We start from the raw sequence: 17,016 nt of genomic DNA on the forward strand, positions 1-17,016 counted from the left end.
TTCCAATAATGTTCGATGTACCTGCATGTTTCATCATTGTGTTTGTGTTTTTTTAATTGGTTTTTTTTTAAATCACTTTCTTATCAGTGTGAGAATAAGTAATATTCTTCTGTACACAAATATTGTAAATACAGGCCTAGGTAAAACTGTGTTTTTCCAGATTTCTATTTCCACGATATCCTATCCTTCGACTTTCTTTAAAAATTGTTATAGATATAACAACATTTTATAAAATTGTTATAATAATTCATTACTGTAGCTGAGCTTTGAAAATCCTCTCTTCATATTGATTTGTATGTTGTTCTTTTTTCATATTTTTTTTCGAGTGTTGTTTTTAATTATTTTCATTACAAAAGATAGAAACAATCGTCCTTCACGAACATTCAATCATTTAATTAATATTAAATCAATATCGACAGTGAGGTAAATTAAAAAATCCATTTCAAAATATTTGAAGGCTATACAAGTTAATGTATTATTTATCGAAAGCTTTTAAATTAATAAGCAACTGAGTTGAAGTGTACTTCGTTAATGTTATTCCGTAATTTATGTTATGTTACTAGCTATCATGAATATCATTTTTCTATAGCTTTCCTTTATGCCTATCATTTACAATTATGGCAATCCAATGTGTAGTAGCATTGTCTAAAACTGGCAAAACAAAACGCAATATCAACTAGACTTACGTAATTGTTAGTCGCAACGTTTTTCACGTCCAATCATGGACGCATCACCGATGATGCTTCCGGGTTTGGACGTGAAAAGTTACCATTAACTGCGTAAGTCCAGTTAATTTGATTTACATTTTTTCTTACGCATTTACCTGATTAAATGACAACTTAAATAAACATAGAAAACAATATCAAGTGAGCGAGTAAAATCTTATTAACAAATCTCAAAAAGAAATAATTTATTTTTATATTGAATTATAGGCCTACTTAAATGTATCAATCTTTCCTACAATAAACAAAATTGTCTCATGGTATAGGCCTAATTATAGAAGGGACTTTCTACTACTCTCAGGGTTCTAGGGTGGATACAAATTGCGACCAGAACGACCTAATGTTGGCATACGATGGGTCTATATGCCTATCTTTCTCTTTTACCGAGTATTACTCAAATGTAATGTCACGATTCCATAATGAGCTCAATGTTCTTGTTGTCAATTCCTTCTGCTACACACCTGGCTGTAACTCATTCCAAACGTTACATTCTTTTCTTTTCCTGCTTCCGTTTTCCATCTTCTCTATGATGGCATGTTCAAAGAATTTTTTTTCAAAAATACAGTACGATCCCCATTTTCTAGAATTTCATAATTTTGCCCTTTAAACAAATGTATCCCTTAATTTTTCTATTTGAATTCATTCAATTTGTCTTCTGTTTCCACTGCTCGGGTATCCATGGAGTCTCATGGGGTATTTAACTGTCTTCATAGTCAACCAAAATATAGATAAAATCATGATGCAGTCAACGCAATATTTTCATTTCATTTTTCCTTTTAATATTCGCTTAATAAAATTCGTTGATTGTCTATTACATTGTTCTGTTCATATTTCGTTTATCATCTATCTCCCTATTAATGATGGTTCATACCGAATCTCTTTTACTTTATAAAGTACTGTTTTAAAGGCACGAAGGAAGTTTAAATCGTGATATATGCTAATTCATACACCTCGTTACAATTAGCTGATAGTGTCTGTGAACGTGTCGATTGTTGCTTGAAGCTAAACAACAAGATACATTATATTAGTCATTTAATTATTATCAACAGTAAATGCATTATTACAAAAAGCAACACCCTTGATTAGACGTAGGGTAATGTTTTAAGCACAGAGTATATCTATATATCTATATATGATATGGCGTTGGTTAAATTCCTGTTTCAGTTCCAGTTTATTTCTGTTAGCAACCTGCATTCTACTGTATATGAAATACTCATGACATGCGTCACCTGACAATTATCTGAGATTCTAAGACAAATAATATACACATTTTGGAACACATAACGTTTGGTTCAAGTCTATCTGAAACTAAGGCCTACAGTAGCTTATTTTGTCAAAATCATTGTCGACACTGATTGGTACTGCCGTTACTTAGCGGTACTTCCCAATCGGTAGACTGCACGACACGAGAATCGGCTGATCTATTTAGCTAAATGAGAACGGATGAGAACTGTTGAACAATAATGTAATACTTATATTTCATAATTGTAACCATTCTATGCCCATAATCTCTCTGAATTTGAAATTTCTTAAGATTGACTTGAAGACAATCATTCCCAAGTACTTTATAGGCCCAACGTATTGAAAGTATGTACTGATAATAAAGCCAGGCTAAAACCTTGCGAACTTGAGGAAACTGCAAGCAAGGCAAAGTAGGCCTATATAATATTGTCTCCCAGTTAGACAAGAAAGAAAGTTTGCTATGCAGTTGATAAACTAGCTTACAGAACTTTCTAATTTATAACTCCATTAGACCGTGCACCTTCGTAATGTTTTTCTGACGTTTGTGAATTCAGTGAATCAAATTTAATAATACTCATCTTTAGGTGCTATACAGTCATTTGATCCTCTAGATAAATAAAATTGCAGTCCCCAGTAACTAGTCTAGGCGGCGAATCACAAATCGATTTAAAAAACTCAAGTTGACATTCAACTCCTGTACAAAATCAATTATAACGCTATAATATATAATCATTCCAAATGTAACAGTGGCAGAGAAAAAACCTAAATGTTTTAAAAAGATAACACACCTTCCAACAGATTGATTTCACCGAAAGTATATAGGCCTACTAGTTAATAGGCCTACGAAGTGGCACTGGTGTGATGCTAACTAATATAATGATCATTTTACTTCTACAATGATTAAATCATTTTTACTTTTTTTAATGTAAAACATTACAACCAACAGCTGTTTTACAAAAACAGTAAACTTGTGTAAATTTCCGACAGAGATTGGATTTGTATATAGCTATATACTGAAACATTTGAAAGTATGATGGTGTCAATGTTAAGCAATCATATTTAACCGTAGCAGGACCGTATTTCCTCATGACTCGACATACTTTTTTGCTATTCAATTAAATTGCATATTATATCAGTCTACCGTTACTGTATATAATAAATATATATCACTAGCAAAGTAATCGATATAGTAAAAGAAAAAGAGATACTTTCACTCGAAATGAAATGTTGCAATGGAAAGCTTGCCAAGTCACGATGAAATCGTTTAATTTATTTATTATCAGAAATTATCACCAGAATACTATAAATACTAATGGTGCAATATGTCGAAATCCATTAATTTAATGTGTATTTTATCTCTTAATAATGATGGCATCGTAGCCTTCTGAAAAATGTACACAAGAAAAGTTGTCTACACACTACCAGAGGCTACGCGAGTAATTCAAGAATTGTATCTCTGATGTTAATCTTATTATTAGAAATCTAAAATTATGTTTTAAAAGAAATTAGGTCTACAGAAAACAAAAACTGAAAATTTTTTCTCAAAGCGTAAATGAAACATGTAGAAGGCAAAATGTAAGAAAAAATTGGAAAGTTCAGTACAATGTGCGGCTATACTCAACCAATTTAATATTGATGCATTATGAGCACCGATTTTCATCTGCTTTGTAAATAAATTGGAACTATTGAATCTACATGTAAGGAATACACACAGTCTTTTATAGAAAGTGCTTAACTACATTGATATTCATTCGATTTTGAAACAAGAATTTTATCCTTCAATTTGGAACATAAAAGGAGAGAATACAGTAATTGTTGGAAAGACACCGGACGTTTTCAAATTTTGAAATGATGTTTCGCTTTAAAGCCTAGATAGCTTGTTCATATAGTTGGAATAGTGATTCATGGATGGGCACTTCGTTGAGCACGATTGTGTTGATATAGTATATTTTCAAACAGAAAGTCCAATTAAGACTAAAACCTATGCACATTATTGGGAAAATAACACAATAATAAGTTTTTAAATGTTTAACTTTATCTATTCTCACACCATGAAAAATAATGCAGATATACAAGAAGATATGCAAAAGACGCAAGATTATTTGGAAGGATGAAGGAACTTATATAAGCATGTGGCTGTCTTCATTCACAGAAATACACGACTAAACACTAAGCATAATTCACTTAAGTCTTCTAAATGCAAATAGGTTAATTATTCTTCGAAAAATTATGTTGATGAAATACCTACATTGTTTTGATTAATGATACGTCATATAATGATACACGTTGAATAAATATTAATGATAACGATGCAGTATCTGACTATGGGTCTGCCTACTGAAAAATTATTAAAAGACAAAGTTCACACGCGACGAACATGATTACAGATCTTAGTATTAGAGCGTTGGTAAATGGTAATATAAAAGCAATTAGATACAACGCTTCATAATTCGTTATAACGCTTAATAATTCGTTATTATAGTTAACATTAATGGCAACAGATGTTTGATTCACATGATTTTTACCTTAAATTGACCGTCAGGTGATGGTTCATGACGCATCTTACGTTATAATTTGAAAATAAAGTGTTTAATCGAAAGTGAGTATATCATTTTGTTGGTCGTAAAACAACGGCATGTAAAATTAGATCAATTAAGAAAAATGACGGATTTATTTTCGACATGGTATTCTTCATGACACTCTTGCATCATATTCATGAATTAACTGCAATACAGTAAAACCTGTTTGTAGAGCTGTGTAAATTGTGGGAAGCCCAATAGTACCGACAAGGACTTCGACAATTGATGTTCATCAACTGAAAATGGGGCTTTCTGAACTTTCAATCTATTCTAAACTATTCCTTAACGAGGAATCAAGTTTCAATCTAAACTAGGCCTCAAAGAGTAATTAGTATCAATCTAAACTATTCCTCAGAGAGAAATTAGTTTTAATCTAAACTGTTAATTTTTAAACTAATATTCCTCCATTAGACGTTAGTTTCTAACTATTCCTCAATGAGGCATTCGTTTCTGAACTATTCATCAATGAGGCATTAGTTTCTGAACTATTCATCAATGAGGCATTAGTTACTGAACTACTCCTCAATGAGGCATTTGTTCCTGAACTATTCATCAATGAGGCATTAGTTTCTAAACTATTGCTCAATGAGGCATTCGTTTCTGAACTCACCAATAAGGCATTAGTTTCTGAACTATTCCTTAATAAGGCATTAGTTTCTAAACTATTCCTCAATGAGGCATTCGTTTCTGAACTATTCATCAATAAGGCATTAATTTCTGAACTATTCCTCAATGAAGAATTCGTTTCTGAACTATTCACCAATGAGGCATTCGTTTTTGAACTATTCATCAATGAGGCATCAGTTTCTGAACTATTCTTCAATGAAGAATTCGTTTCTGAACAATTGCTCAATGAGGCATTCGTTTCTAAACTATTCATCAATAAGGCATTAGTTTCTGAACTATTCACCAATGAGGCATTAGTTTCTAAAATATTGCTCAATGAGGCATTCGTTACTGAACTATTCCTCAATAAGGTATTAGTTTCTCAACTATTCCTCAATGAGGAATTCGTTTTTAAACTATTTTGAATGAAGAACTCATGGTTTCTGAACTGTTTCTCAGTGAAGAACTAGTTTCTGAACTATTCTGCTATTAATTGTAAACAGAATAGAGATAGATTGCAGATAGAATATAAAGTTGAAGTATAACAATTTTACGAAGAAATAATGATTAGATTGAAGCCTAAACATAATGATAAATGAATTAGTATGTTAAATGCTAAACACGTCACATTTGCGAAACGGAGTAATATGGATTTTGTGTAAGCAGCAACGATGACCTGTTTTTGGTGTTTTCACTCAGCTCTAATTATTTATTGAATATTAATGGATTTTAAAGTGACTGCAGTAAGTAGTAAATTCACATTCAATGATGATCGATCTGTGATATACTTTAACTTGACGAAGAAGAAAATAATTAAGTGTTGATGATGCATAGTTTGTGTTGTTACCGTTTAACATTGCAAATTAACGTTTAACAAGTTTACTCTTTCTCTTGTTTTGTGATGGTCTGTTATCATTTCTTGTCTTAACAACATTTCATCATACCCTTGAAAAACGTACTCAATCCTGTTATCCTTTACACTTATCGTTCAATCTAATCCGTGTAATTCTTTCCAATAAAATTAATAATGTATAATATTTGTTGCGTAAAAAGCACGTCTTTTCAATTCCTTACAATAGAATAATAAAGTATTTCAAAATTAATTGATAAATATTTCAAATATAAATGCGTAGGTGTAGGCCTACTTAAAACAAATAAATAATTTAGGAATCAAACAATGGCACAAGAGACTGGAGAAAAGGGATAAACGATCACAAGATGAAAGAGAAAATTGGAGCTTGTTTGGTGCTAAAAGGTACATTACTGCAATTAATAATAATAACTGTTTTAAACTATAGGCCTACTTGATTTGTCGGTTTTACATTGACCCAAACAGAGATCATTTTCTTGTAAATGTCAATCCGCTTACTACAGCACCAGGCCTATAACCACGATAATCCAGAAAAATCAAGAAAAGGATAAAAAAGAAATGAAATATGTTGGTGCAATGTTAATGTTAGTGTTTAAAATTAATAGAGATTTTTAAACAATGGTGGTTTATACAATTTCTATTACAATATTTTAATTGAATATGAAATGTTCATATGGCCTGTAATCGGATATAAATTGTAAAATAGATTCCTTTGACTGAGTGATGACAGTTAATTCCAAACAGTTCTACTTAATTTATTCAGAAATACTCATTAGAAGTTTTCTCTTTGGCGATATTAATCCATCATTTTTTTTCAGCTCAAGGACCCCTTCCCAATTGACGTCTCTTCAGCTGTCCCGGAAACATTTATATTGAATAGAAATCTTTGATAGCTTTTTTTGTATTCTATTACCATCGTACGATACATACTATCCCTCAAGTCGTTATGTGCAGTAGACTAGTATATAATCAAAACATCATTATCTGTATTTAATTGTATAGATGTACTATACATTTTCTAATATAGTTAAAGCTACGTGAATCTACAGTAAGAAGTCAACTTTTAGAAATAAGTATAACAAATGTCGCGTAACTTAAACTTAAGAAATAAGGTCAACAAAAACGTTGTATGACAAGCAAAGATGACGTGTAAAGTGATCATTTAGTGGTTAATCCACAGTACAATAATGTATATAACATGATCAGCATTTTTTCAAGATATCCTTGTTGTGACGCGTGAGCATAAAGTTCATTTTTAGGTTGTGCAACTCTTTCAAAGTTGTGCGAGACTAATCTATACAGCACATAATAACAGGAAAGTCTTGTAATATGCCTATCCTTTTAATTTCAGTTCTCAATTGGTAAACATTAGTTTAACATACGGCTACAAGAATTAAATCGGACAAATTACAAAACTAGAACACCATTATCTTACATATGCTTCTTATAAATACTAGCCCCAAGTTTTAAAAATCTATTGGTTAATAGAAAAGTAAAATGAATGAAAACAACTAGCCCAGCATAAATAAAAAAAACCCAAAAGGCTTCTAATAATTACTCTAGCCCACAGAAAATAACTATAATAACATTGGTAAAATATATCGCAAAGGTATAAAAACCACCAGCCCAAAGGGAGAAAAAAAATTGGAAATCATTAGTTCTAGAAATAACAATTTCTAAATTTAAATAATGACAGAATTTGTAAAAATGTACCGGTTCTAGTATTGTCAAATGCTACTGACCATTTTATCTGTTTACTGTTCACTTAAGTTCCGGTCAATCGAAACGATGCTACAATAATAAGACTTTAATCACAGGCTTATAAGGATTGAAACTACATCTTCAGCTCAGCCACCAAAAGGACGTAATAATTCGAACTGCATGACAATAGCATGCCATGGCCATGGTCGAATTTTTCCGTTCTTCTATTTAGTAGGTCCCTATTCAAGATAGACAAAACTTTCTAAATACCAACTTATCTAGACGTATTGTTGTGCTTGATTGAATCAATTTATATATCATATATTTCCTTCATGAATATAATTATAAAAAGATAAAATCTGTAAAGATGTACACATACCAACTCATCAAACTATGGGTTATCATATTATATTATTTTAAAGTTGGGAATTCCATTTTATGGGGAGTGTATGTGGGGTTTGGGGTTGTTGGAGAGGTGGTTGGTACCGCCTTCACAAAGATGTTAACACAAATTTAAGACCATAATGAATAATTGGGTTATATCGACCATTCAATCAACGGATTCAATTCAACCCCAATGGCCCCTATCTGAAAGCCCCTTTTTATATAATAATTCCAGGCTGCTTAATATGCTAAGTGATTACTTTATTCTTACCCATTATAGTTCATCATGCGTGACATCAAAACAAGGATCACATTCATATTGATTTCTATATAACCTGATTGACATGGCCTTTTAGAACGTATTAACAATACTCTAAATAATTTAGATAAATTACAAAATATTCATTTTATACTAAAACCTCAATGAGAATAAACATTTAAAACGTAGGGAATAATGCTTGCATATACTGATAATGACGTTGGCCTATAGAATTTAGGTCGGAAATCAGCTACAACTTCCCTGCAAAAAATGCTATACCATGGAAAGGGATGGCGCAGAGGAGAGAGGGATAGAGAGAAGGGGAGGGGGAGAGTGGGGACTGAGAGAGATTGTATTGCTTTCCCTGGTTGTGATAATAACAACACTGGTGATGTCATTCGCTTTCGTGAATGAAAAATGTTGAATGTTAATATGATTGAGCTTCGCATTTATCCTTGTTTTTGATTAATACTATTCTTAAATCCCTTATAAAAGTCGAGTTAAGTACCGGTGTAGGAAAAAATACGTCACGTTCACATATAGTGAACCAGCCCCGTTGAACATTTCACTACAAAAATGGCGGCGGTTGTTTAAATCGTTAATCATTGATTTTATTATTGTTGTCGCGAGTGTTACAATAGTAAACTAACAATACATTCACCACTGAAAGCCTTTGAACTTGGTGCATGGAATTACGAGAATTTACGTTGGGTATTTAAAATGTAGGCCTACTAATAAAAAAAAACCATGAAACTTCCTAAAACTGCTAAAAATCAATGAAACTTAAAAGATTGAAATCGCCATTTTTGTTGTTGACCATATTTAATGCGGGTGATCCATCCAGCAATTGCTGATCATTACGGACCCTCAGCGGTTCACAAGACAAACATATACACAAGATGCTACATAAACAAAGTCCTTTTACAAGTCTTTGGGAGTGGAGTTGTAATTTTGTCCTTAGAAAAAATCCTGACATGTGACGGGACTTCAACCCAGGACCGGTGGACCACCAAGCCACAACTCCATTGGTGTTATTACAATATTCATAGTGGCATTCAAGCAAGTAGGTCTAACGACAATGTCAGGATTGAAAAATAAATGTAATTAAAATTAAGCACTGAAAACTGCACATCCAATGAGTTTGTTGTGTTTTCCAGTGCAGGGGAAATTGACAATAAGTCGAGCGGTCGATGTTTTTATTCTTTTTAAATTTGAATCAACTATTGCCCAAGGCTATACAGTAACTAATTAGGACAAATCGACCACAGCATGTTGTCTGTCTTTACCTCTTGTTACGAAAGCACAGTGGTCTCTTCAACTTTCCGAGCATCTTTTTTTTTGCTGCTTCAAAACATTTTTGTATTAAAATAACAAAAAAATATACTTTAATGAGTTGGTCGGACTTTGGCATGGGCAAGACATTCTTTAAGCCTAAACAACAGCAAGTACGCCTATAAAACGGATACCCACGGAGAGTTTTCAACCATGCAAGTTAAATTATGAAACACCGAGCAATAACAAAAAAAATGACTCCAATATTATGGCCATGGCATAAGTTTTATCTATAGGTCTAATTCTTGTAATTTCAACTACCCACTGATAAGGAAGTTTACATCATTAACAGAAAAAAAAATCCGCCAAGAAATCATGAAACGAGGAAACTATATATATAAATATATCAATAATTAATGGAATGATGACCAATAGCAATTGTCATTGTATAGACACCGTACATCGGGACATTAAGTCATGCTTTATTTGTTACAGTTAGCGTGATAAAATATAAACTAATTAACAATCAATCTTGCCATCCTGTACCAAAGAAAGAGAGTTTTATCTTTACAGTATAACAGTGAATCGACGGTGTTAATTCACATATCTAAGTTCATTCATTCCACAAGAAAGTGTCCCCTCATTATGAGAGTTCTAAGGTTCGACTGTAGTGTATATACAGTATTTGGGTTGTATGATGATAGGGTTTAAACATTATACCATAAATCGGAACATGAAACTTTTAAACACTGTATTATTTTAGAGTGTACGGTATACGATATGAATATGTGATGATATACGGGATTTTGTAACATGCATATTGAATATTTTATGTTACGATATGAATTCAATCTTTCATGGTCTATCAATATTCTTCTTTACACATTCTAGTTTAAAAAACCGTTTACTCAAAACAAGCAGAAACGTTATCTGCCTGCTAAATAACTAATTCCAATTTGTGCCAATAAATTAAATTTTAAATGAGCACTGGAATGTTCACACTTGTCACTTTTGTGAAATATATTCTTCTCTGATTAGATCAAGAGACAAGTTAACGCTATGAATATATTGTCAGCTGAATTACCGCATCATCATACATATACATGGTATCCTCCTCTTTAACGTTGTAGAGCTGGAGTCGAAAACCTATTCAGCAATAAATAACCATGGGGTGTTCGTTAAAGATGTATTGTCGCCCAAAAACATGAAAAAATAAAGATTAATAAAATCAGATTTTGAATAGGCAATTTCACAGTTTTAATAAAGTTATTCACTTCTGTAGAAAAAAAAATCATAAAAAAATAATTATTTCACTTATAAAAAGACAAAAGAAATGGTTAATTTCAACCAAAAACCATTGTCTTCCAGACAATTTAGGTATATTTTGCTTTAAATTACATTTTTTTTGGTGAAAAATGTTTTTTTTTTGGATCAAATTTTTAGTCATAGTGAATAACTATTATGTGATATTAAAATGGCATATTCAACAAAAAAAAATTAAAAAATTATTTTTGAGGGGGAAAATATATCTTTAATATTTTTTCCGATTGTGAAATGGTAGGGTTGAGATTGCTGAGTGAGATACATTTCCAACATATTAAATACAGTAGAACCCCTATTACAGAACGAATAGGAACCCAACACTTAATGGTGTAAAAACATTATTCCCCCCACCCCACTCAACCCCGTTCACATGAATATGTACCCTAAAGGATGTCCATTCAATATAGGGTGTGTCACAAAGCTAACTAGAACTAACTTACTAATTTTATTATCATATGTTATACTACTTAGATTTATGTTTCTTTAACCTTCTAATGACAAAATGTAGGCCTACTGTACAACGTAAAACGCGTTTTAAAGGACCTGAAAATGTGACCGAAGAGTTAAACAAATCACGTATGTACATCTGTGATGGCAACGGGTCGCGAAATCGTATCATGGGTCAAGGTTGCGCTTTTTACCACGATGGCACAGTCAGGATTTGAACCAGGGAACTGAGATCAGTAGGCTAATCAAGACAGAAAGCCATCAAACTCAGCATACTTGTACATAAAAGGGATAAAAACAAACTCTAACTAATATAAAATATTCGTTAGTTTTCACCTCCATAATTCGATATTTTTTCTAGGTTAAATATGATTAATGATATCATCCGCCTCTATCATATCTAACATTATTTAGAGAAGCGAGTATAACCAGCATAGACAAATTAATGACTTTAGCTACAGAATGCAGTATTTGTGTTTACGTTGTCATGACGACTTTTTTTACGATAACATCAACGGAAATACAAAAAGTGATGACCTATCAAAATTATAATATTTATATATAAGTTCTCGCTACGTTTTACTTACGAATTTTATCATACGACATTGTTGTTATAAGGAATGGCTCACTTGTTAATGTTAAGGATGACCCCAGGGAAGTGTGATAATATTTGTGTCCGTAGGACCGAAAGGTGAGATAAAAGTTCAAATCGTACATTGCAAACTATAGCAACATAATAACGATTTTATGAGGTTACACAGAAAATTAATAAGACAAATATATTGTTATGTTGTCTTAGTAATACCAGCCATAAAACTATATAGCTACGAGGTCATCATCTCCCGATGGTAACTCGGTGCATATTTTCGCCATACACCGCTGCTCCAATAATCAATTTTTACTATAATATCTGAGGCAAGGAATGACGGAAATTTAGTTTACAAAACTATTTCAGTGTAGTGGGTAAGCCACCAAAGATTCTTTCCTGATGACCAATCCTGCGTTCTTATTGGCCAAGTTAAGGACTAGTGTTACGAGAAGTGTCTTGTTTATAAACAATGCCTTTGCTACAATCTTTGCTACTAACGTAACGTAAAATATAGACCCTGGACATTATTACTCAACTGAAACGCCTAGAGAATCAGGCCTGAATAAAACTACGGAAGCCTATTCCTGTCACTTAAGTATACATTATTATAAAACTACTATGTTGACAATATTCGATAATAATGTATACTGATGGGGCACACGAATAGGCACTCGAAGAAAAAAAGTCAGTCTACCAAATCTGCTGTCACCAAAGCTTAAACATATATTTCAGATATGCAATGTATTCATAATGTTATAATGTTATTGTGATAAAAATATTTTCGCATGCTACGAGTTCGAAAAATGTGTATTGGACCAACGTACCGTAAATTTTTATAACCGATTACCCATACCTTTACACTTGTATGTGAGGCATAAAAAAAAGCATTCACGTTCCCTCATCAAACACTCCGGTGCAGAAAGAACAAATACATTTGTGATGAGATAGGTGAAGAAAATGAGATAGGTGAGCATGATAAATGGTGTAAAGGCCAATGGCGCAGATCCGTTTTTAATAGTTGGGGGGGGGGGGGGGGGGGCGGACGTATAAAAATGAACTACTTTGAGAGCGAAGCGAGCAACCTTAGGCTGTGGGCCAGGAGGTCGCCAAGGCGTTACGCATTTTTTAGGCACTGGTCCTGATGCGCCACCGGTTATATTCACGCAAAATACACTGTATTTGTATGTGGATATTGTATTTTCTGAAATTACATACGATATGTCGATAGAAGTCTTATTTCCTATTTCATTTCAACAATTTAATGATTTTGTTGTTGAAAAGTGAGGGGGACAATCCCTCACTAAAAATAGGAGGGGGAATGTCCCCCGTCCCCCAGGATCTGCGCCGGTGTAAAGGCGTTTATCCCACATTTTACTTTTCCGCATCAAACCTCATTTAGAGACGACGACGATGTTATAATGACGATGATGATGCTGATGATTTAAGTTTTGCTAATTTATCATGAATGAGATGTTATGGATGCTGGAAAGAATGAAAATTGATTTTAATTGTTTTGAATGTATATTAATGACAATGAGCTTATCATATATTAATGGCAACTTTATAATGATGTGGTGATTGATCTATTGACTATAATAATACGCAAGGCGAGAAAAACTGTTGATGTTGATGACAATGATATTTATAAATGACAGAGTAGCAAACGAAATCACTCCCGACAACGATAGCGATCACAATGATCGACTTTAGATTACACCTTGTACGGCAACCATCCGAATGTTGTTAAGGTTATCTTATATTTGCCAAAATAAGGTATACACTCTCTCATTTTGTATGTACCCGCGGCCCTGCAGGAAACCCCTCTGGGCCTCCATGAATAAATGACTCATGATTTAGTAATAATTGATAATTAATTTTAACAACAATATTTTATAATCTAATAACTATAATAGTGTATTACCATACGTGTGAATAATATAGTGTAAGTGTTAATATTAAACCATATCAAGTGTCACTATACTAATTTAACATTAGTAACTATACATTACAGTGTAGCAGTATACTTAATTACAAAATTATGCGTGGCGCATAATACAATGTATATACAGTAGAAGCCTGCGGGACCCAAAACAGTGTTCATTAAAAGGGGATCCCTGTGGTGTTCATATTCCTCTCAATGGGACGTCCACCACCCCCTTCCCCCACCCCTAAATAAGGGTTTATCGTGGAGTTTCATTTCCCTTTATTCGTCTTATGAGAAAGTGTCCCCTTTAGGAAGTGTCTCTGATTATAGGTGCGGAGGGGTTCTACTGAATTGATTGATATTCATGAATCACTAACCGTGAATGTATCAGAATCACCGTCATAATCTGGACCCAATTCGAGGCATGTTCCGAGGCTTACTCGACGTATATTTACTCTCCGCTGTAACGTACGCGAAGGTCTCGGCGGTTCGCTTTGCCGTCGCTTCCATCGGAATCGTGACTCGGATACGGCTGCAACAGACATCCTACCAAATTAATATTATATCCACACACACACCCCGACGCACACAAATCTTGTTTCCACTGGAACCTGAATATATATCCACATAAAACTGTTGCAGAGATGTGTTTTAAAAGCCAGTTATTGACAATTCTAGCTCAAATAATAAGACGTATATCTTTAGTTCATTTATCATGTAAATACCTCCATGTATTTGACCTCATAATCGGGCTATATTCCAAAAATTCCTTTCACCTAGTAAAGTACAGATCTCTTTGAAATCCGGTATAATAAACAAGTAAAATATTCCATGAAAGAACTCGAGCAGAAATTATTGATATCGCACACGTGTAGGAATGAGCATTCAGAACGAAAATAGTATTTCCATTACACGCGTCCCATCACCATAAAGTAGGCCAATTAATTCGATAAAGCGAATCAGAATCACGTATGATGAGGAGGACTAATCCGATTTTCAGTACGCCCACTGCAGTAATGATAAAACCTGGTATTGACTATCAATATCAATAGCTGTAATCCAGGAACGGTTAGCAAACTCACATTATTAGGTTGGTATTATGCTTCACATGGTACAGTTTGTTCCACTGTTAGACTTTAATCAACGTCCTAACAATACTGTTTGATTTGCTAATTATTTTTCGTCAGATTGTAACTGGTATAAATGTTGTGTGGTTCAACTCTGTACTGTCCGGCCAGACAGAACAATCAAATAATCGTATACCAATAGAACTATTAACATGTAATATTCTTCGTTTGCTTGTAGAATTGTAAATACTCTCATCAATCAATGCGAGGAATACTTACAAATCGCGTTTCAATGAGCCTCTTGGCTTCAAATTACGCGATTATAATTCGTTCATCCTCTATGGTGTCAATGCACATTCTGGATTTAATGTAAAGGGTGTGGATTTCCATTCCGACGTATACCCATCTTTAAAACCTCATCAGTAGACAAATATCTCCCAAGAGAACAATATTAAACACCTAATCAATTTAGCACTGTAAATCGTCTTGATAAATGAAATAATGCACAGCAATCAGCATCACGGAAGCACCTTGTATGTACTGTACTAACTGGTATTCTGACAGGTAAATGGAGTAGTAGGCCTATTCTTCATATCCTGAACATTATGTACGGCTTCACTTCAATATAATGACAGTTAAAACAGCCAGGTCGACTCTATACAAGTAACAGTTATTAAAACATTTCATACACGTCGAACAGGTAAAAGACGACCATAACAATGCTATGTGTACGGTTGTTCGAGTACGGATAGGGAAACAATAATGAAAACACAGTTTACGGTTCGCCGATTTCATACGCCTTCAGAGAATAATCGTACAGACGAACTGAGTTTAATAAAAAGCTATAAATCCTTATTTCCGTGAAAAACTATAAAGAAAACATGTATATGGGCCTACGTAACTGTATAAACAATACATACTGTGATTATAGTATACCATTTTACATAACACGTGCAGCTAAATCATGATGTATGTATGTTTATGTGTGTGAAACTACTGGTAAACATAATTCAAGCTTGTATAGGTTACACATTTATAAATGATTAAAAAGCTCTGATAACACCGACAGTGGCTACTATATTCTTGGTTGTATATTAATCAATTACCTAATCAAACACCATATCCAGTATTACCGATTGGAGGTTTATAGGATCTAAAATTGAATTGTGACGTGTACAGTAGTTTTGAAACCTAGAAGACCTAATGAATTGTATTCAACTAGAAAAACACTATTTTCCGTGCTTTGACAATTGGCTATTGAGTTATATTTAACACCAACATATCTCGTAGGCCTATTACCAATTATATCCCATATATTGCCTTGTAATATATTCCCCATGAATAATGCAACTTAGCCCCTGAATCTGACAATACAGGGAAACAAGATCAAAACTCAAGATTAATTGTCGGGTTTGCATTTAAAGAGAGAACTTAGAACTACGATTTTAACACTAGTGATATTAAAATGTTATTTTTGTAGTGGAAATTTGTTTAGTAAATAGTAGACATTATACTAAAGCCTTAGAAAAGAACATACCAAATTATTGAGGGCGCAATTTTAATTTGGTAATTCACCAGGTACTTACGAATTTATTTCAGATACAATAAACTAAGAGACTCAAACATAAACAAATTCAATATTTTCAACTTATTACAGGATTGTGTTTATTTATTTACAGTATTAGTGTTTTGTGAGACAATGAAGACATAAGTAAGAATAAAGCAACTATCAAACGCTAGAACAGATTGGAACATGAAACAGCGGGGCCTACGAATCCGCCTTTATGAAGCCTAAATTTCTAGTTAAATCCTAACTTATAGTTAGGAAGCAAAGGATGATGTACGCGTATCCTTTGTCGATAGAAATTCTACAATCAAGATGGCGACTACTGGGGCATATTCTTTGACAAGAACAAGAAGCATACACGCCATCAAATTACAATTAGATTTCTCTTTTACGGAAGACAATTACAACATATTCAAAATGAAGACCGGAGCACAAAATTAAGCCGAGATCTTGAAATTAACCA

The 17,016-nt window shown here is 33.2% G+C and overlaps 1 protein-coding gene across 1 annotated transcript in view; it reads right to left on the bottom strand.

Annotated features, from left to right (window-relative positions):
* Positions 1–15,714, bottom strand: part of LOC144844614 (3',5'-cyclic-AMP phosphodiesterase 4C-like) — a 105,978-nt gene extending 90,264 nt beyond the window's left edge. The window contains exon 1 of the mRNA XM_078701598.1: positions 14,297–15,714. Within this exon, the coding sequence (XP_078557724.1) occupies positions 14,297–14,464 (168 nt within the window). The 5' untranslated portion in view covers positions 14,465–15,714. The remainder of the gene's footprint in view (positions 1–14,296) is intronic.
* Positions 15,715–17,016: the final 1,302 nt, after the last annotated feature.

Source organism: Antedon bifida, chromosome 6 (assembly GCF_963402885.1).
Source record: "Antedon bifida chromosome 6, ecAntBifi1.1, whole genome shotgun sequence".
Taxonomy (NCBI): Eukaryota; Metazoa; Echinodermata; class Crinoidea; order Comatulida; family Antedonidae; genus Antedon; species Antedon bifida.